This window comes from Coturnix japonica, chromosome 12 (genome assembly GCF_001577835.2).
Source record: "Coturnix japonica isolate 7356 chromosome 12, Coturnix japonica 2.1, whole genome shotgun sequence".
In the NCBI taxonomy this organism is placed as follows: domain Eukaryota; kingdom Metazoa; phylum Chordata; class Aves; order Galliformes; family Phasianidae; genus Coturnix; species Coturnix japonica.
In genome coordinates, this window is record NC_029527.1 from 6,170,026 (window position 1) to 6,190,803 (window position 20,778).

Sequence of the window (20,778 nt, forward strand, 5' to 3'; positions counted from 1 at the left end):
GCTGTCAGCAGAATAAAAAGGATCAGTGCGCTCGGAGAGCCTGAGCTCACCTCGTCAAATGGTGAACAAAATGGCTGCCACGCCCCTGTTAATAAAACTAACGGTGGTCGATGCTGACGTTCTTTTCTCGACTATTGACCCCATCTGACATAGGCAGTTTATCTGGGGAGATGTTCATTGTGAAAATATCCATTAGACGAATGTGTTGTACTCAGAATGGCTGGATCCTGTTATCTCACAAGTTAGGACATGTCCAATTTATCATGTGACACCTACTAGGAGCATTAATCACTACTGGAACAATCTGTGCTGTGGTTCATCATACCTGGCTGCAGTTGTGTGAGCTGGAACATCGTTTGTAATGGGAAAACCTGGAAAACTTGGAGAAAGATGAACTAACCCACAAGATCAAAAGCCCAGAATTTATTAAAAGTATACTAGTTCTATGAGTAAATATATTACGTATTTATACCAATTCTTTTAAACCCTGCTGTTTGTATTGTCATCTCAAAAGCAACTACCAATCTTACATACATTTTTTTTTCTCTATGCAAGGACTAAATATATTAACCTAGCCCATTCATCTTATTAATCTCTATTTACCTGTAAATTAGAAAGTAACTTCCCAGCTCGCAAACGGAGCTGGTGCTAACAGTATCCTTCAGAGTGAAAAGATGATAAGCTAATAATTACTAGTTTCTTAGAAGTCTCTGGAGAATCAGCCAAGTTTACATGTGGTAATTAGAGCCTATAGCTGTAATCTACATAAATTATAGAAACATAACATGAAACATTTGTCTAACTGCGGAAACATACAGCTCAAGTATCCAGTGGTAATGCACCCTGTGTTTGTGGGATTTAACCCATGGACAAAATAAGAATGTTTCCTTGAGAATTTGATACCCTATTTCTGAGAGTATTCAATGGAGGTAAAGAGCATATAAATCAGTTATCAGAATTATTTTCGTCTTGTTCAAATACAATTTCCATATATTAAGAAGAAATATAGACCAATTTAGCGTTATCTAAAATCAAGTCTTTGCTGATTATTCGTCTCCAAACATGTCATTGAGTTGGCAGAGCTGTTAAAATAACTTCTGAGCTATATCATATCTTTACTGTACAATTAACTCAGTTGATCAGTGTTCCAATTGGATTATACCTGGGTTGCTTGCATTCACAAATCAGCAGTAATACTACAAAGCTAAGTTCTATCCTTTGTCCTTATTTTTACACATCCTTTCCCTTTCTTTGCTATAAACTCTATGAATTATCATTCTGTTCTGCAAGAAACTAAATAATCATATGGATGTCCCTGTCCACAGAGACTGGGACTAGCTTTAAGGATCAAAGGAGATGCAAGTTATATGTTTAGAAAAGCTGTCCAGCAACAGAAGTTACATACAAGTGTAAAACAACCACAAAAAAGGCAAAAGGGGGTGAATTACAGTTTACTAAAAATACCCTGTAACTGAAGTATGCTTATGGCCACTTGCTCTCAGAACATATCATAGAAACTAAACTAAAGCCTACAGTTGCAATGTATTTAGATATTGTCAGTCAGTAGGAAATATAAACATTACAAATGTGTGTCATAGCAAATCCAAAGAATGCCTGAAGAAATCTTTCTCACTGACCGAACAACACAACAACAACACAAAGATATTTCCCATAGTTACCACTTGCTTTATAAACATAATTCTTTGCAATTGTATGAATTACTAATTAGCATAACCCTGAGGATTTACCTGAGCGGTTATCACAGAATTACTACCTGATGTAACACTTCTGGATCATTGTACCACAAGCTTGACATAAAGTAGGCAGTAAGCATCCCAGTTCACAAAACAAAGCTTCAGTGAAAAATTACTTTGAGATTAGTTGAACACTCTGATTTAAAATAAATAAATAGATGAATAAAGTTAGAAAATCTGTCACCTTAAGAGTCTTTCTGGTCTCTGGCATTTGCCAAGCATTCAATGGCTCCCTGGCTTGTAACAAGTGGTTTCCTACCCAATTACAAAGCAGCTGCAGATCCCTTTGATTCTGAAATCAGATGATATGTGGTACATTACTATGCAGATTAAGATCAGAGTAATTGCCACAAAATACGAGACTTTTGTAAGGAAGGACTGCATAAGACTTCATGCTCAAAATGCCTGCTCAAGAAATTATCTATGTATTCTTTTATGAAAGCATATAAAAAATGCAAAATATTACCTCATTTGAATTATTTAAAATAACTATAAATTACTATTTTAGTTATCTGAAATTACTCTAATGATGCAAAGGACATATGGTTTCTTCAGCTAAGTGCTAATTTTGAGCAAAGACATTCATGCTGACTAATGTTAGTTGCCAGGGAATCAAAGGAAGGATAACTGCATCATTAAATCTCTTTTATAGACCATGCTGACAGAGGCACCTTCAAAAAATTCAGATAAGACCTAATTTAAATGCTTGGAAAGAGCATAAATATTTTCCAACTATGGGAAAAATATACGACTATGATAGAAAAGAGTGTGACAAACCGGGGAGTAGTTTTCACTCATCTCCTTAAAGTCAGGGATCAGTAGTGGAAATTCAACTAGTACATTTTTCTAACAAATACTTGATCATGAGGTAAGAGTTTAAAAGATCTACTAACTTTTATGCAATTTTTAACAGCTCTAAGAGTATTACTTCCAGGAGGTGGCAGCATCAACCTGTAGAACAGATCACAGTGTTTTAAAAATCAGCATATGTGAGCAAGCAGCAAATATGGAAGAGAACTCTCTGTTCTGGAATCTGAACCAATTTTTAAATGATGCAAATTCTCATATACACAGAACTCCATTTCTGGCTCAGTTACAGACATGGGAATTATGGCTGCCTTCTAAGTGCCAGACAGCATCACTGGTATATCAACAACCGGTATATCGACTGACCAAAAAAGGTCAGTCCATTGCATTGACATTTAAAAGCTCTGATATCAGTCTTTCAAACTCTGGAAACTTTTCTGTAGCCTCTAGTGAACTAACTGGTACCTGATAATTCAGAGCATTCCTCAGGCAGTAATCCCATAGGAGTCACCACTAAGACGTGTCTTCTCTACCTTAGAACTGAGCTTTGGGCCCATCTTTTACCAGATTCTGCAAACTGATTCCCTGGTACTGAGCTTCACAGAAGTAACTGCTCCTGTTGTCTTGTAGCAGAACTGTTTCAGGCATAAGTCACCTTAATCCTCACATTGCATTTTTTCAGTGCTGCAGAACAAACCTGGGAAACCAAAGACCACGCAGTTACATTTTCTCTTACAGTCTCAGAGGGCCCATATTTCACATAATTCCAAGGGCATTTCTTTGCTCATTTTTCAGTTAAGAGAATCTATTCATTCATCCTTTATTGCTTCTATTTCATTAGACCTCTCCCATAAACTAAGACTGCACCAAGTGCCCTCACCAATAATAGTGTGTTAAGTTATTAGAAAGGTAAGAAACTGCTACATTATACTATCAGCTTCCTGCTCCCAAGAGTAAGATGACCTGCCACTCACTATTCTCCCAGGTGGTGAGATCCTGAGGACTAATACCTCAGATTTAGAGGAGCTGGAACTCACCCTTCATCCACTTTTCTCTCATCTTGCCATTTCCTCATGGTGTGCTCAGAAGACCTGGAAACTCTGGTTCTTCACTGACTGTTGCCCTTTTAACATACTCCACTTGTTCTCTTTTCACCTTTTGCCTTGAAACAATTCTTCTGTCTGAGTCAGGAATGACCTAAGATCCCTTAGAGATCTAATATCAAAATTACATGGTTTAGAAATATCTCATTTGTGAAAGCAAAGTACATTGGGCAGAGAGTGTCCTGGGAAATCAAATAATTCTTCACATAAGAATCAAGCATAGGTTTATGCTCACTGAATGGCTACAGCATACATGCTAGTTTATCTACTGCTGCAACTTCTTAGACCCCATTTTTCTAACACCAGGATTGCTAACAATAATGACTACAGACCTTCTTAATGCATTTACTAAGACTTTCTTCCCATACTTTGTGGTACTGTTATTGTGTCCATCTCTCAACACAGTCAAAAGTCACTCCTTCAAATATAGTGGCATTTCAAAAGTGTTTGAACCCCATCAGAAAAAAAAAAAAAAAAAAACAACAACAAAACAAATCTAGAATGATACCAGTATGCTTGAACAAGAAGTTAACTCTTCTCTTTTAAAAAATATTTTGTTAAATCAAATCAAAGCTGTAAATCAAAACCAAAACACCTACACTACAGTGTTTTGTATGTAGTTGCGTTGCTAAGCAAAAACAAGTACAAAAATGCATGTTTATCTTAGAAGAATCATCATCAGGCTGATCAATTTTTGTGTGTCCCAAAACGTACCATCTCAGAGTTTTGAAAGAACATATATTTAGTAGAGATGTGATCCAAAATGGATCAGGAGACAGACATATGGTTGCTCTTAATTTTTACTCTACCAACTCACTAAATTGATTAAACACCACAAAACTTTGGGGAATGCATTGGATTATTGTTTAGCAGTCATTAGTACGTTTGTTTCTAGCAAATTAGATCCAAATATGTAACGCTTCCCCCAGAAGTCTTGGTCATGACATGTTAAGACTTACCATGCTTACAGTTGAAACCTTTTTGTTGTCTTCTTGCACAAACAATCAAACAAAATGAAAAAAAATCAAAATGCTTTAATGTAATTTATTTGAAATGCTTCCAGAAAAGTTTAAGGCTATTATGAAACAAAAATATATAGAAAAGAAGAAGTCAATACACACATTCAATCTTTCCTTCTGCATTTGATCCCTTTCCTTGACTTTCTCTCTTCTCAAACATTTTGCTGAATAATTTTTATGAACATGGTTTACCATCTAATAAGCTTTTCTACTCCTTTTCTTCTGTTTTCCCTTTCCCTTGCCTTCACTGTCAGACTCATTCAGCTCTAAAAGTGAAGCAGTTGAAATAAATTACAAAGCCTGAAACAGAAATAAAAATACATTTTTTGAAAAAAAGTATAAATACAGAAACACGTTCTATCGGGTCAGTCAGACTCTTTTGGAAAAATAAAAATACCTTGTTTTATATTGTTTATAATCTTGTCACACTGGTTTCTGCAATGCACATCAGTATATATATGCAAGATAATTGACATTTACAATTTTCTGTAAACCTGCAGGACAAGAAATAAACATTTTTGGCAATAACTTAGTTTTTCTACTTTTGATGGTACTTTGCCCAGGTTTTTATATTAAGGATCATTTAAATTTCTTATAAGTTTCATAGCTTGCCATACTACCATTCAGCACTGGCATTATTTCTTACACTAAGAAATAAAATATTACCCAGGGATTCCTGAATAATAACAGGATGTTCAACTGAGTGTTTTAGACTGCATTTTTAAGTGACTCATCTGTTTCTCATCATAATGAGTAGATTAAATCAGCCACCAAAAAACACAGTATCATTTCCAATTACAGCATGAGAGTAAATGCAACAAAACATTTAAAAATAAATTTGACAAAAATATAAAGGATGGAATATATCCTAAACGTAAATCAATTCTCTTTATGTTTGAACTTTCTCTACGTAATCCCACAGGACATTTGTAGAGCACCATTTATATAAAATTGTCACTTAGTTTAAGAAAAATATATAAAAACCAGCAATAACTACATGTAATTGTAAACAGACATTTACAGAAACTTAAATGTTTTTAACATTAGTGGTGTTCAAAACCAACAGTGGAGGTCAGTGGAGTGCAAAACACTGAAGAGGGCTTATTCACAAGCAAAAGCTTTTTCATTCTTACCCTATTTGAGAGAATAGGTACAAGTACATATACAGATATATGGCACTGAGAGCAAACTACCAACTTATTTACAAATATCCAGTATTCTCAGCATTTCATTTAATTCAGTGCTGGCTGTGGAGGTTTGGTTTTGTTGTTTACGTGATTATTTTTTGATGTGCTTTGATACTTAAGCCATAGCATGATGTTGACCATTTCAACTTACCAGATTTTAATGTTTATTCCACCAGTTAACTGATGGATCCTTGTTCAGTGCTTCATTTTGAAACATCAGTCCTTAAGAAGTCACCGATTACACGGCCCACTGCAGTTTTTGTTGATTTAAAACCACAAGAGGTCAGATAGAAACATCTTGCAGTAACTTATTTTTTTTTACACTGAACCGTTTTTAACTTCCAGGTTTTTGTGAAAACCTATGATCTCAATACGCATTCCTGAAACTCAATATTAACTAGTCCACATCTTCAGCTGCCCCATTAAAGGGCAAATAAAGTACTTTAAAATTATGGAAGATTCTTTATGTAATGCGCTTATAAGCAGTAGTTTAGAGATTTTGTTTACAGCAGGACATTGAGAATAACTGGTCAAGTACCTTTTTCATCCATATTAGATGTTTGTGAAGTATAATGACGGGGCATGAGTTGCAGAAGATTCCAGCTTACACAAACTGGCAGTTACAGTACTAGACACATACAAGTACTATACAAGAAGGACTGCATTGACAACATGACAAAAAATATTTTAAAAGTGCTTCTCCAAATGGTTCCATGTGTGGAATGCAAATACTGTACAGGTAAGACACAGGTTTTGTTCCATGAATAAGTTTGTGTCAAACATTGGTTTCTATTTGTTTTTCATTTTCACAAGGGTTTGTCTGTTCCATACGTTCACAGTCGATGCTGATCTCACTGGTGTCCATACTACAGTCTGACTCACTGTCAGATTGGTCCATTTGCTCAATCACGGTTTCTCCCTGGGGTACCCTGCTTCCATTTGGTGACAAAATAAAACACGCTTCTGAGCTCAGCACTCCAGCTTTTCCTGCACACGCAACTTTTTCTTTGGCCTGTCGGATGCAATTAAGCCACTGCTGCTTGTTGAAGGAGTCATTGGCTTGCAGTGAGTGAGACTGGCTTTGAGATCCATTTTTGAAGCTGACTCTAAAGAAGTTTTTGACTGAAAGAAACAACGTGTATCAAAATTCTGAATGCTTTAGCTGAACTAATTTCATAACAAATTAGTATACTAAAATAATGAAGCAGCAAAATCTTTGCCTAGTGGTCAAAGTTTGGTTTTCTTGCCAATACCATATCAGACCAGAGAAAAGAGACCAGGTATCTCCATGTTGTGTGGGGGCAAGAACACAGAACAATGCTAACACTCCTAGTAATTCCTTATTGCTGGATTAAACAATTTTGGTTCTGTGATGCATGAGCTAACTGCACAGCTTTAGGTCAATTAGCAGAACTAGGGATCCTCCCATACTTTAAAGCATATCTTCCTACTCCTCTGCACAGCAGATATCCAGAACCTTCATTGAATACTGTGTCATCTGGATATTGCCTCATCTCTTCCATTCAGTTCACCAATAAAGCGAATACACATAATAAACCTCAAAAATCTTCACAAGATTAGTGAGATTCAAAGGACTCTTGTAATGAAACAAGTATCTTTATAATAGGCATACTTAGAAGTATATGGTAACTTACCTGTTGCCATTAACAACAGTATCTGCAATCTTTACACTGAACATCATATTAATTATCTGCCAGTTGAAAGGCTTAGTTATGGAGTACCCATAAATGTCTCCATATTATAATAGAGTTCATAAAGACTAAAGCTTAAGATTTCAAAATTGACTTGCTTATAATTTTTCAGTTTTGTCACTGTGTTCGATTTATCCTCTCCTACCCAGTTCTATACAAAACCAGGTGTAGGGAGGAATTCCATTATCTATAAGGTGGAATTTGAGAAACAGTCTAAACAAAGCAAGCTACAGCATAATAAACTAGTTTGAAGTAAGAACCAAGATACTGGATATAGATATGTGAATTTTAGAGAGAATACTCTCTTGTCTTGTTGGCAGATGTCTTAAGGTTACACTGAGCAAATATGAGCAAATAAAACTAAAGATGTTTTCATACTTCTCTCATTGTTGCTAAATGCACCACGTATGGATCCACCCAATCGAACCTCGCCATCTTGCAAGTCTTCTAGCACAAGATCCATCACTGGAATTGGCTGCCGATACAGCTGGTAGCAGAGCTGTTCATTATGGGTGATAGCTCGAGTAATTACTAAGACTTCTTGAAAGAGGAAGACATGCAGTTTCTGGTAAAAAATTTATAATTAACAAACCTTTATTATTATTATTATTAGCATCATCACTAAACTGGATTTAAACTACTATGTTAGAACCATATATTATATGTATTATCTAAAGTTAATAAGGATTCCTCTTTTGCTGCTATTTGCCCAGCAACAAATATATACATCTAACAATTTTAAAACATCTAAGATTTTTTTGTCTCACTTTCCACGTGATGGTCCTAGTTCAGCTTGTAGTACTGAGTTCAGTACTTTGAATAAATTTGGTGAGTGGCCACGTTTCCATCAGAATGAAATACCACAGAAAGCAGAAGTGTTTGTGAGCAACATGTCCAACATATGAAAATACACAATCCTTCTATTTGATATGTATAAACATGCTACCTGAGGCACCCTGAATGACAAAAAATCCATTTAAACTTGTGATCATTTGTTTGTGCCATAGAACTGTCATGAGCTCAATTTATGAGAATTAATTTTTTGTTGTTGTTGTTGTTCGTTCAAAATTTTATGTTCTTTCTAATTAAAATATAAAAATACAGGAATGGCTGGTTTCTGCTTCTATTAATATTTCTAGCACACTGCTCATCACACAACATGAAGACATCTTTAAAAGCTAAAGCTATTTCTAACAAAGCATTTTTTTTCTTACCACTCCTCTGTTGTTCTTCAGTTCACCATGACAACACAGAACACGTGAATTATCAATCAGTGAATCCCTTTGTCCTTCTTCAAGATAAATAAGTCTTTCTTTGTAGTATTGGCACTCAGATTCACCAGTCTTCACATTGATTTCAGCCACTATTCCCTGAATTATGTTAATCTACAAAAGAATGAGAACACGTAAACTTTAATTAGATAATCTGATATTCAAAGCTATCTTCACATAACTTGAACTGGAGCTGCAATAACATCATTTTAGTTTACAGCATTAATTTTACACACACCAGTCTGTAGGAGAACTGATATTAGCCACAGGTGTAAGCAGACCACAGTGTAAAAATAGTCATTTTTCTGTCTTAATTTGACAAATGTATGATTTATGAAATGCACCACTTCAAAGATGAATAGCAGTCTGTCAAAACAGAATACCACATAACTATATATGGCCATTGAAACATCAAGAAAAACACCCTGATTACTCTTTATTACTAATATTCATAGATTTGTTACTAACACTCCTAATAACATAGGAGAGCAATCAAGATATTATCAAGATCTTACCAGACATTATGTAGAAAAATAAATCTGAAAAATAAGCTGAAAACTTCTTTATGATTTTTTTTTTTTTATGTTTGAACTTAAAAGAACATTCATGGCAAAAAAAAAAATAATTTATAAATCACATGTAAATGCGAATAGCAAAGCTTTGAATTCACACCACAGCTTTTTCTGTAGTTTTACAATAGAAAAGTTGTGCTGGGCAAGAGATGTGGGGAAGGAACAACAAACCCAGCAGCAGTCAGGTCTTAGCATTTCCATAATTTATATAGTTTTCATTATATAATTATAAGCATAATGTTTTTAATAGAAAAAAAATACAAAAGGAAAGAAAACCAGTAACTCACAGCTTCTTCAAGGTGCTGTTGATCTGGATGATCATTTGGTGTGTGTCTCAAAATCTCTCTGAGCAGTAATGGATATTTAACCAAACGGCTTCTTGGGATGTCAAGGAAATTCCAAAGGTCCAGTTTGCGACTAAAAGGCGACTCTAAGCAGCGCTGCAGGAAATCCTGCACTCTGTGATCTTGTTTCTTGTGATCCAATAAGGCTTTGGCTGCTACCTGATTGCTGCAGTAGCTATCATAGGAGTTTAAGCATGGAAGCTGAGGAAAGGAGGAAGGAATAAATTAGAATAAATTATTCTGCAGCTGAAGTGAAGCAGTTTGTTCTAAAGTACTTTTCAAGTGATTCAAAATTTGAGAACTGATGCTGAGAGTCTCTTTCCTGGAGATTTATCCACAGTTTATTAATGATAATGTTTCTGAAATTTATAAGGTCTCCAGTGGTCTGCTGATCACCTTGTTCATCACTTAAATCATTCAGAAGGATCAGCTCATCCCTCAGTTCCTTGAGATCCCCTACATTACTCAAAGCATTAAGAATACCTGACTTAACAGTTGTGCACTCCTTAATGCAAACAGTATTTAAATACAGAAATCTTATGTTAATTATGAATTGAAACAAAAACCTAGAAACGAGTACCATCAAACCTGGTCTGTTTTAGATTAACAATATGCTGATCTGATATAGATGTTCCTGTTTGATTAGAAAAGGAAAATATGAAAGCATCTCTCTGCAATTAGGTTTATTATTGAAGAGAATGTAAATTTCTACCAGCTCTGCAGGACATTTTGTGATCAAAATATAATTAACATGGGGTTGTATACATAATGACGATTTGCACAACTCCTACAAAATGAGCTTTTTCCTACGAACTTATGCACGCTTAATTTGTTAAAGGAATAGAAAATTGAAAACCTGATAGCTAATTGAGCTGACCTTGAAATCTTTCCTATATTGACTTCAAGTATCAACCAAATTAAGATGACAGAACTGTGCTTTTAATGTGGGGAAAAAAAGCTTGCTTTATAGTAGTTAAAACAATGTATCTTTCTACAAATACTGGGGTATTCACATGCAACTATACCTAAAATCTCCAAAAGGAAAGTAGCCTCATGTATTTGGATCAAAAGAAGTTCAATGGTATTCAAAGACACCAAAAAACATACACAGATAAAATTAATTTATGCAAAGAAAACCAGAGGTCATTTTTGACACCTTGCAGTTTATCATTAACTATAAGTGAGAATGTTTCTTATGTTTAGAACAAAGCATTGTTTTCACACAGAGCAGCTAAATATGTCATCACCTAATCCCTTAAAAACCTCAAGCCCTTTTTTCCTGCTAAATTTAAATACATAGATATACTTTTACAAATAAACTTTTCACACATCTAAATCCTTAAATAAGAGCCCCCCTTTTTTTTCATATAATGAGCAATTGTATCAACAAAACTAACAAAAACTGTTTTTCAGAGTTTATGTTATTATACGGTAGTGAAAGTTTTCTTCTGCATGCCAGCATAAGCATCTCTCTTGTAACTCTGCCTGCCTTTCAACAAACAAAGCCAATCTCTCTGACACACTAACAACTATCACCTTGATTGCAACATAAGGGCATTCAGAAATGACTATAGGGGGCCTTACACAGTGTGCCTCTTCAAGCTCCATTTCTCTCAAAAATCAGAGCATAAACAGAGGCAGATCCTTAAGTAATCTACATCACTTGAATAGACTCTGACTTGATTTTTCTTAGAGTGCTTCAAATAAATGCTCATTTCCTGAATAGAGTTTTTAAAACAACAGTCTAGTCTAAGCCTTTCACAGAAAGTCCCGCAAAAGAGAAATCATTACACCTCTAACCAATTGTCTTTACCTTTCAAAAATACTTTGAGAATGTCTTTTTGAAATGTTATGTTAGGTATGGAAATTGTAGATACTTCTGTAAATCGCAAATAAATGTTAATACTACGCTGCAGCTCCAAACTGAGTCCCAACGTTGATTTTAAAATGTGCCTTACCCAGCCCACAAGGATATGGCCAACGTGTTCTGTTGATCCATCAGATTTCCTGACTTCTTGAAGTCGCCTGAGAAGATCTAAGTGTGATTTTAAAAAAAGGGATATCACTTAATGAACTACAAAAATAAATGGAATGATATAGCAGCAAAAGACTAGTTGAGTTTTACCTTCATGTAAAGGAATTAGAGAGTCCAGCGTTCCAAAAATTTGGTTCAACTCTTGCTCTGTCATTATGGAAAGTTTAAGCATGGGGTCATGATAAGCCTGAAGATGAAAAAGGAGAGCTCAAATTCATATATCATTGTTAGCTGAAAGATAGTATTTAACACTTACATAAGTAAAAATGAAGCAAATGCTGAGAATATTTTATGTTTCCTAAGCATATCTAAGTTTTTTAAAATATATATGCATCACGTTTAAGTTTTTCAGAAAGAGCAGGAAAACAATTTTGAGGTTGGCTTTTTATTTTCCTCTTCCAGTTCTAGCAATTGTAAAAAACAAGGATTATTTTAAAATAGATAATACGTACTGAATACTGTTTGTTGTAGGTTGGTTGGTTGTTTTTTTTAACTCATCCCCTTATTCACCCCCATGTACATACGCTTATTTCTGTTTTAAACAGACCTTTTTTGCTAACTTCAGATCTTCTATTAAGTCTTCTTCTCCCTTGGACAGTTCAAATATAGCCTATGAAAAAGATACAAATATCATTAAAATATATATTTAAACTAAAATAGTTAAGAAATAGTTGAGTCACAGCTTCATACTGAATAAAGCTCCCCCATCTAGAAACACATCTGTTGGAAAAGAATTTACTCTTATTGCTACCTGTATCTTAACTACTTTAGTTCAAAAAATACCATTTATACAATCATTGGTGTAAGATTGCCTTGTGTTCTGTATAATAAATGCAGTAATAAAAGTTCCAGGCTGTCTAGTAGTTCAGAAGATAGATCTTATAAAATATTGTTTTGGTTGTTATTTTGCTATCAGCTCATGTTTAGTTGTTTGGGTTTGTTGTTACAAATACTGAGCTAAACTTAAAAGCCTGCTGATGTCAGTTACTTGAAGAAGATTTGAGACCTTAAATCTGGCAGATTAAAAATAATCTCTATGCTAACACACTGTTTTGCCAGAATAGCTTTGTATTTATATGCTACACAATTTCATTCTAAATTGGAGTACAATGAAGTTAACAACGCTTTGGTCAGAATATTTAACATTACAATCAAGGTTTTAAACTCTCATAAATCATGGAACAACATCTTCAGCTACTGCAGATTCTCCTAGCTTGATAATATGCATACATGTAAGGCTTGCCATAGTGTAAGTTAACTGACTCCTGGAAGTGGTTCAGATACTGTGTTGGGGAATGCGCCGTAAGAACCAACATAAAGCAGAACCCTCATGGAAAGCTCCCAAGGAAAGCTCATTTATCTAAGTTCTCTGAAAGGTCCAGGCTTCTGCTCCAAGACAGTAATTAATGTTATGCTATGCAAACAGTTTCGACAGCTTATTCCTCAATAAACCGCCTTTGAAGTTTTCAATTCTAGAAGTTAATCCTGAGAATGAATTAGTATTAAAATCTGAAAAAGAAACGTCTGATGTTGTGTCTTTTATGGCTTCTAGTCCCTGAAATACTCTGAGAGAAACTGTGACAAACTTTGCTGATACTGCTATAAAATTTAGCTGAACTTATACAAATAAATAAGTGATTGATGCAGAGCAAACAGTCCCTGGACTGTATCTGTGCAAATAGACGTATAGAAGATTATGGTTCCCACTTCTTGGTTACCTCACTTAGTCTTAGGTTTTCTGTCAAGACAAAGCAACTTAACCCAGACAGTACAACATATTTCTCCTTTAATGATCTCAGTGAGAGCTTTGCCATTAGTGTAACATGAACTAAGTAGAATTTGTCACATGCAACACCTTAAGAGCACCAATGTACTCACTTTTTTTCTTTGCAAGATACATTTTTTATTAACTTGTTATCTTTCTAATGCTGAAGATTTCCCCAAAACCAGTTTTTTCTACAGAGCAAATTATTACACTTTTCCATGCATACATAACACCTGTACCTGAACACGCATACTCACCCATCATGATCAGAATAAAGTAAAACATAAGAGTGTCAACCATCCATACAGAAACTGTCACATAAAGCATGTACATGCATGCAGCCAGAGAAAAATGCATCTTAGTAACTTCACATTTATTACATAAATATGACTTAAGAAAGACCATATCAGTTTAATAAAGGTTAAATTATAATGTCTGGAGATGCAATTCTGCTTCTTGTAGAAATGGTGGTCTTCTGATTAACTTCAAGAAAGTTTCAAGTGCTATCTTAATGTCTACTAGCATTTGTTACTCCACGATTTGAAGATGACCTCCAAACATAAGACTTACAGTTAAAAAATAGTAATAAGTAAACACTTGTACCTCTTGACGCTTGATTTCTTTAGATGTCAGCATATGATTGACACAAACATCAAAGGTCTCACTCCACAGTTTGCTGTCTCTCCGTTTGGTGTTAGCAGCAGGCGTATTTCGAGACCATGGCCTTGGACTGAACAGATCTGGGCGACTGTCGCTGCGGAAACTGATAGAACGCTAGAAATACACAGAAGTAATTTTTGTTATAGCAAATTCATACTGTGGTTTCTTTTTCAGATGGATTTACATACATAATTCAATGTGTACGTTCTATCATGCTTAAAGCTGCACAAAAATACACAGCACATTTATACGCCATGTAACAAGAATGAACTACAGTGGTAATGGTATGATGCATCCATATGGCTGACTGAATATACTGTTGTGTTGGCTGGTTTGTTTTCTGGGGGATGCAATTGCTCAGATGGCTGTACAGAGATGCTATGGCCTTACAAACCCACCATTTTAGGGAGCATATATAAACAGAAAGGGGAAAGGCTATTTACATGGGTATTCAGTGATAGGACAAGAGGGAATGGTTTTAAAGTGAGACAGGGAAGGTTTAGGTTAGATATTAGGAGGAAGTTTTTCACTCAGAGGGTGGTGACACAATGGAACAGGTTGCCCAAGGAGGTTGTAAATGCCCCATCCTTAGAGGCAATCAAGGCCAGGCTGGAGGTGGCTCTGGGCAGCCTGGCCTGGTGGTTGGTGACTCTGCACATAGCAGCGGGGTTGAAAGTACGTGCTCTTTGTGGTCCTGTCCAACCCAGACCATTCTGTGATTCTATGATTTTCATGCCTATTTCTGTAAAAATTTGTCCTGAAAAAACACATTTATGTAGCTCTCATTAGGTTCTAGTGGAGCTGCTAGCACATGCATAAAAGGACAGTTTGTTTCAATAGCTGAAGTCAGACTTGATTAAATACCATATTGTACTGGACAAACCAATCTCAAAGGCATTTGCTATAAAATGACAGCACAGGTACTTAAACAAGGACAACAGCTGTGGAAGGCTGTGAAAAGGGAAGTGCCGTGCTCAGAAGCAGTTTAGCCAAAAATTAATTCATTTTCCACACGCCTCACAACTGGAACTAATGTACTCCTTTCAGAGCCAGGCAAGTTTTTTTCCTTCAGGCAGACTGTGGAGGAGATTTATACACTCCAGGGAATACAGGCATCTCTGCTCTAGTCACGCTACAGTATACCTTCTGGATCCAACCCAGACTGAAGGCAGCACAGCCCATTTTGCCTCTTCTCCACCCCCATAAACACAGCTTTTGTATGCAGATCTCTGTGCTTTCCAAATAGCAGAAACTGATCACAGGAAAATCAACATTAAATAAATGCTGTAATATCTGTTTATGAGATACTACCATTACAAAGTTTTTTGTTGTTGTTTTTTTCCATAACTTTTTTATTTAACAGATAACATCAATGTTATTCTAAGGTAGCTACTTTAGATTAAATATTAAATAATACCTGGGTATAATTCTACTTCCTCTCTCTATTGGAATTAGCATTTTTAAATAATTCTCTTTGGATTGCACATATAGTTTGTCACACAAACTATTTTAAAGAAGAAACTGTGTTATTTTCCAAAGTTTTCTAGGCCAGATCCACAGCAGTATTTCAGCTCTCAACTGTCCCTCACTCATCATGACCATTAGGAGTTGAGCACCCACATGTTTTGAAATCTCTAGGTCTGAAGTCACTAATACTTCATAAACTCAAATTCCATTCATAGCTATGTTAAATATTATGCATCTAACATATAACGTGGAAACTGCACCTACAAAATGATTTAATTTCTTAGATGCATTTAAAGTCTGCTTGCCTTTGATTAATTTTTATCAGCAGCTTTGGAAAATTACTTTTTTCCAATGGTTCAGTGCATCTTTTCTTTAGGGAAGGTCAAAGTTCATCACACAGAAGGAAACACGTCAGTTATATCTGACTGGCTATACCAAAAATAACATTTTCAAAGAAATCAAAGTTAACAGGAAGTAGCACCACAAAAAACTCTCTTCTTCAAAAAATTTATAAAGCAATTGTAATACTTTGCGCCAGGTGTAATAGTTTTCCTGGTAATTAATAAACATTAATGATCTGGACAGTGAGTGAAGTGGTTCTTGAGGTAAGAGTTATGAGTTTTTCAACTGAGATACTTCATAGTCATAAATTACCTCAGCCCATCTGTCATATTACGGTGGCGCATATGATTGTGTCAACACATGTACGTGTATTTCACACTCCCATAGTAACCCAAAAGTAAGTGTGTGTCTGTGTGTGTTTTCCCCTTTCAGAAATGCACTTTAATGCAGCAATGCATTTACTGTTATTACCTGAAGAGTCTGGCTGAACCGCTTCAATGGAGTGGCTCGTACAGGAGGAATAAGATTTGCTAGTGATGTAACTCTAGAAAGAGGCTTGACCCGCTTGTTACTGGGTTCCTGTATTAGGAAAAAAAGAAAAGGGGGAAAAATGGGGGAAATGTGAACACTATTAAATAAACACTGCTGCTAGTTTTGCTTACTTTCCTAGCAAACTATTTATAAAAAGCAAGTTTGCAAATCTGATGTATAATTAGAGAGAGCAGTAAATAAAAAGCAGTGTCAAAAGCTGCCAATGACAGATTACTCCTGGCTGGTACATGCAGGTCCTGGAAACAGCGGAAATATGTCACCGTGGAGAAGCTGGCATGGCTGGTGGCAGGGAAAGGAAGGATAAAGAGACAAATATTTTATTACAAGAACTTATTCATAAAAAAAGACATTTTCAGCAGTGCTTTGCAACTAATGTGCTACGATAATCTTGTCACTGAAATGAATATTTACAAATAAAACCGAGTTTGTTTCTTTGCTTTCCGGTCCTGTCAGTGTGTGATCTTATTCATTCAACTGTATTTTGCTCTAGAAAATATGATTCAGACCAATCTGCAAATGCCTTTTGGGCTCATGTACGTACAGAAATACCTATACATACTGTACATACTGACAAATGCATCAGTAACATTCTCGTGCTTTTTTTTTCCCCTTAAAATAAAGAACACTCAACATCTTATTTCAAGGGCATCCTAAAGCAGTTCAGCTTTCCTTTTCATCCATGTTTACAAAGTTTGTGTAAGCTTCCTGTGCCTCCAGCTTCCTAGACGTATCCTTAAACAAAACTAAGCATGCTTATTATGCTTCTGTTCAGAAAGGCAAACCCTGGAAATAATGCAGATTTATCATAACTCTTGAAGGGGGGAGGGGGAAATCAGCAATAATCATCATCTCGTATAACAGGCAATAAAATTTTCTTCCATCAGAACTACAGCAGAGGAAAGATGAGAAGCAGCAGCTACGTATTTAATTTACTTCCCAGCAGGCAGACCTGGAAGTCCATAAATGCCTGCTGAAATGAGGGACAAAGTGTTAAATCTTCAAGCAAAAAATAAAGTATTTATCTACATATGAAACACAGCATTAAAACATTTTATCAGCCTAAGCCAGGCTTCTTTATCTTCACCACTGCACTGCTAGTGATATTCCTTCCTTCCAGCAGTCACATCTTTGACACAGGTTTTCAAAGGACTATTGTTTTTATGTCATTGCAGCACCACTAGCATATCCACAAAGCTCCAAACCCTGAAGAAGAAAAATCTTTGAGATTCTACTGTAATTCTTTTCTAATTGGTGGCTCAGCCATCAGCTGCTTCTTTCTGATGGCTGCTCAGAATGCCAGTCCTGCAGCACGAATGGCATCCCACGGCAGAACCTGCATGCTGCAGTGCAAGGACACCAAGTTCTATGCAGGCAGCCAGTGCTACAACATGATGACAACAACTAAAGTTCTTTAATGACACTGTGTGCCCTGTGGGGCACACAAACCTCAAACAGTAGTTAAAATTGTGTCACAGCATCACATAACCCTGCAGAAAATCAGCCTGAGTAAAAAGAAGGGAAATCATCTTTCCCTTGAAGAGGAAGAGGAAGTGAAAAAAGGAAATATGATTTCCCCTTCTTCATCTCAGCAGTCCAAAGACTGCCTGAAACCTGCACTATCTACTCACCAGTGATGCCAGCTGTCCCAGGGGAAATACAGTGCAGACCTTCCTTTAAAACTTCCCCATCCATTTCACAGTGAAAACTGTCTGGGCAGTGACGTACGAATACATACATACACACACACACAAATATATATGTATAAAACTAACGTTATTAATGCTTATGCTTTACTAACCTTACTGGCTACAGAAAATGGTGTAAAAGATAAGAAACACCAGTTCAAATCGTTATCAAAAAGCACTATCATCTTCTGTAGGTCCCTGCTTTAAGCCACCAGGGGTCAGCATCTCCCCCAGTGATCAAAGGAAAGCTAAATCATCACTGAGAGAAGGTGCATCTGCAAAGGTCCTACCGCTTATGTCCCAGTCTCACATTTTGTCTTCCTCATGTAGAGCACCATATGATCCCACACAGAAAAATCTGATCAAAATTCAAGAGAGTTAAAAATTCATAGCACATCTTAGGAATTCAATGTTTCAATTATGAGAGATCAGCATTATTACAGGATTCTATATAATTTAAGATAAAGAATCAGTAGTTTCTGAATTCTAAGACTTCACACTTAACAAGATATACTTTCAGAACTAATTTGTACATCAGGAATTCTTTGTTATGGGGAAAGCTTTCTGTATATTTCAAGTGTGACTTTCACCCCGCATTAGAAACAGTCTGGTAAGTTACAGTACCCATCTGGAAGTGAGAACTCACCCAACCTTGAGATGTCACATACCTCAGAGACCTCTGACACTGACAGCAATCAATACTGAGTGATCCCTCCCATTATGGAATAATAAATTTCCTCATATAGGAAACTTCTGACAGTGCAATGAAAACAGAACTCTACCAGAGCAATTCCAAAACTGTAGGATAGTAATAACGAAATCCTTAGTCACTCTTGTCAAGGTCACAGCTTTTCTGTTGCATAGACTACATACATCCATTCAGCCCCACCTCTTCCTTTATTATTCTCGTGTTACCTGCAAGCCCTGTCCAAACCAGCGACTAAGAGAAGATGAACTACTGAGACCAATGATCTGTACAGGGAAAATTCCAGACAGGTGCATAAAAAAGTGAGTTTTAAACAGATGGCTGTTTTTCTAATCAAAGGCTCTGCTCTTCACAACCAACAGATCAAATGGAAAACAGAGTGTGTGAGCTGTTCTGCTTTACTCAGAGATACTGACCAGAGTCTGCACTTGCACGTTAGTCCAAGATCAGGGACTTGCACTCCAGATGCTGCTTCCCAAAACACTTCAGAACTGTTTGTTTTGTTGTTTGTTTTTCTCTAAGCTGATTGAGGTTAGGAATTCCTATTACATGTGTTCTTTATTTCACTGCTACATGAATTCTGAATTTCTCTGTGTTTCTGGTTAACTGGGGGTCCCGCAATACAAATATTTGGGCTACAAATCGAAGCAGATGGGAACTCAGACTGGTGCGATTCCAGTGTCCATCCAGTTGGAAGCAACCCCCATAAGGACGCACTGTTCAAGAACAACAAACATTAGATTCTAGATCTGGTCTCTGAGTTTGCTCAAAGGACTTAGAGATCCTCAAAGTCACGAGTCCTTCTACCCCCCCTTCCAGGTCAAGGAACTGAGAAGCAGATGGGATTTAGCAGCTGGATCCACTGGGAACGGAGCCAGGTTAGGACAAAAAAAAAAATAAAATAGAAAAAAGATCAGAAGTAATAATTCTAACCTGACCTTTTAAAGTCAATATTGATATTTTAAAAAACAATTTCAGAGTTTGAAATAAAACTGAATGTTAGACAGCACTGCCAGAGTCACAAAGGCTCGCAGAAACAATATGGCAAGTTAGGAAACAAAAGATCCAGACTACAGTTTGGAAAAGTTTTCAGAATGCGGGGCTGGTGTATGTGATGTTAATCTGACAGTGCTTTAAATTTGATATAAGGCTAAATAAAGCTGAGGGAAACATGAGTGCAGAAACTTCAAAGGCTGCACAGTCCAAATGAAGCCAAATTAATACCTGACTAGACTAGAACAAAGAGCAGCTGGCTTTCAGAGGGAACTGTATATCTGAACTCAAGATGACTTCAGTAACATCTGAATATTTGAATTCAGAAAGCAAAAGATTAGAACTGGAAATTCCACGTGTATGTGCATCTTCAAAAAGGACTCTTGAAACCAAACAAACTGAAAAATAAGCAAATGTGTGTATCAGGTCTGGATGGTTCTGGAAATCATAAATTAGACATTTCAAATAACTTCTAAGTTCTCCTGAGAAAGCATTTTTTATCTATTCTTTCCATGGGAATTGACAGGAAGAAAGATTAATCACAATGGCACGATCATCATCACAAATTTATGACAAGAAAATACTAGATAAGAAGTTGCAAAGATGCCATGCCTACCTTTCTTCTAATGAGGCATGAAGGATACTGCTTCATTGCTAATTCATTATGAACATGACTATACCCTATAAATATGCACATCGCATTTGTAGCATCTATTACATATTAAATTCTAATCTCATAGATTGCTGAATAAGAAAGGAACCCTCCAGCTTTTAACATACTGATCTCCAAACACCAGCATTCTG

At 36.1% G+C, this 20,778-nt stretch overlaps 1 protein-coding gene across 4 annotated transcripts in view; it reads right to left on the minus strand.

Annotated features, from left to right (window-relative positions):
- Window positions 1-4,678: 4,678 nt before the first annotated feature.
- ARHGEF3 (Rho guanine nucleotide exchange factor 3) overlaps window positions 4,679-20,778 on the minus strand; it is a 93,318-nt gene continuing 77,218 nt past the window's right edge. For 3 of the 4 annotated variants that reach the window (XM_015875027.2, XM_015875028.2, XM_015875030.2), the window contains 9 exons: window positions 16,510-16,617; window positions 14,173-14,343; window positions 12,352-12,414; window positions 11,895-11,991; window positions 11,728-11,804; window positions 9,713-9,970; window positions 8,797-8,967; window positions 7,961-8,147; window positions 4,679-6,992 (listed from right to left, as the gene is read on the minus strand). In XM_015875027.2, coding sequence (XP_015730513.1) covers window positions 6,646-6,992; window positions 7,961-8,147; window positions 8,797-8,967; window positions 9,713-9,970; window positions 11,728-11,804; window positions 11,895-11,991; window positions 12,352-12,414; window positions 14,173-14,343; window positions 16,510-16,617 — 1,479 coding nt within the window. In that variant the 3' untranslated portion in view covers window positions 4,679-6,645. The remainder of the gene's footprint in view (window positions 6,993-7,960; window positions 8,148-8,796; window positions 8,968-9,712; window positions 9,971-11,727; window positions 11,805-11,894; window positions 11,992-12,351; window positions 12,415-14,172; window positions 14,344-16,509; window positions 16,618-20,778) is intronic. The other variant, XM_015875029.1, reaches the window with a different exon arrangement.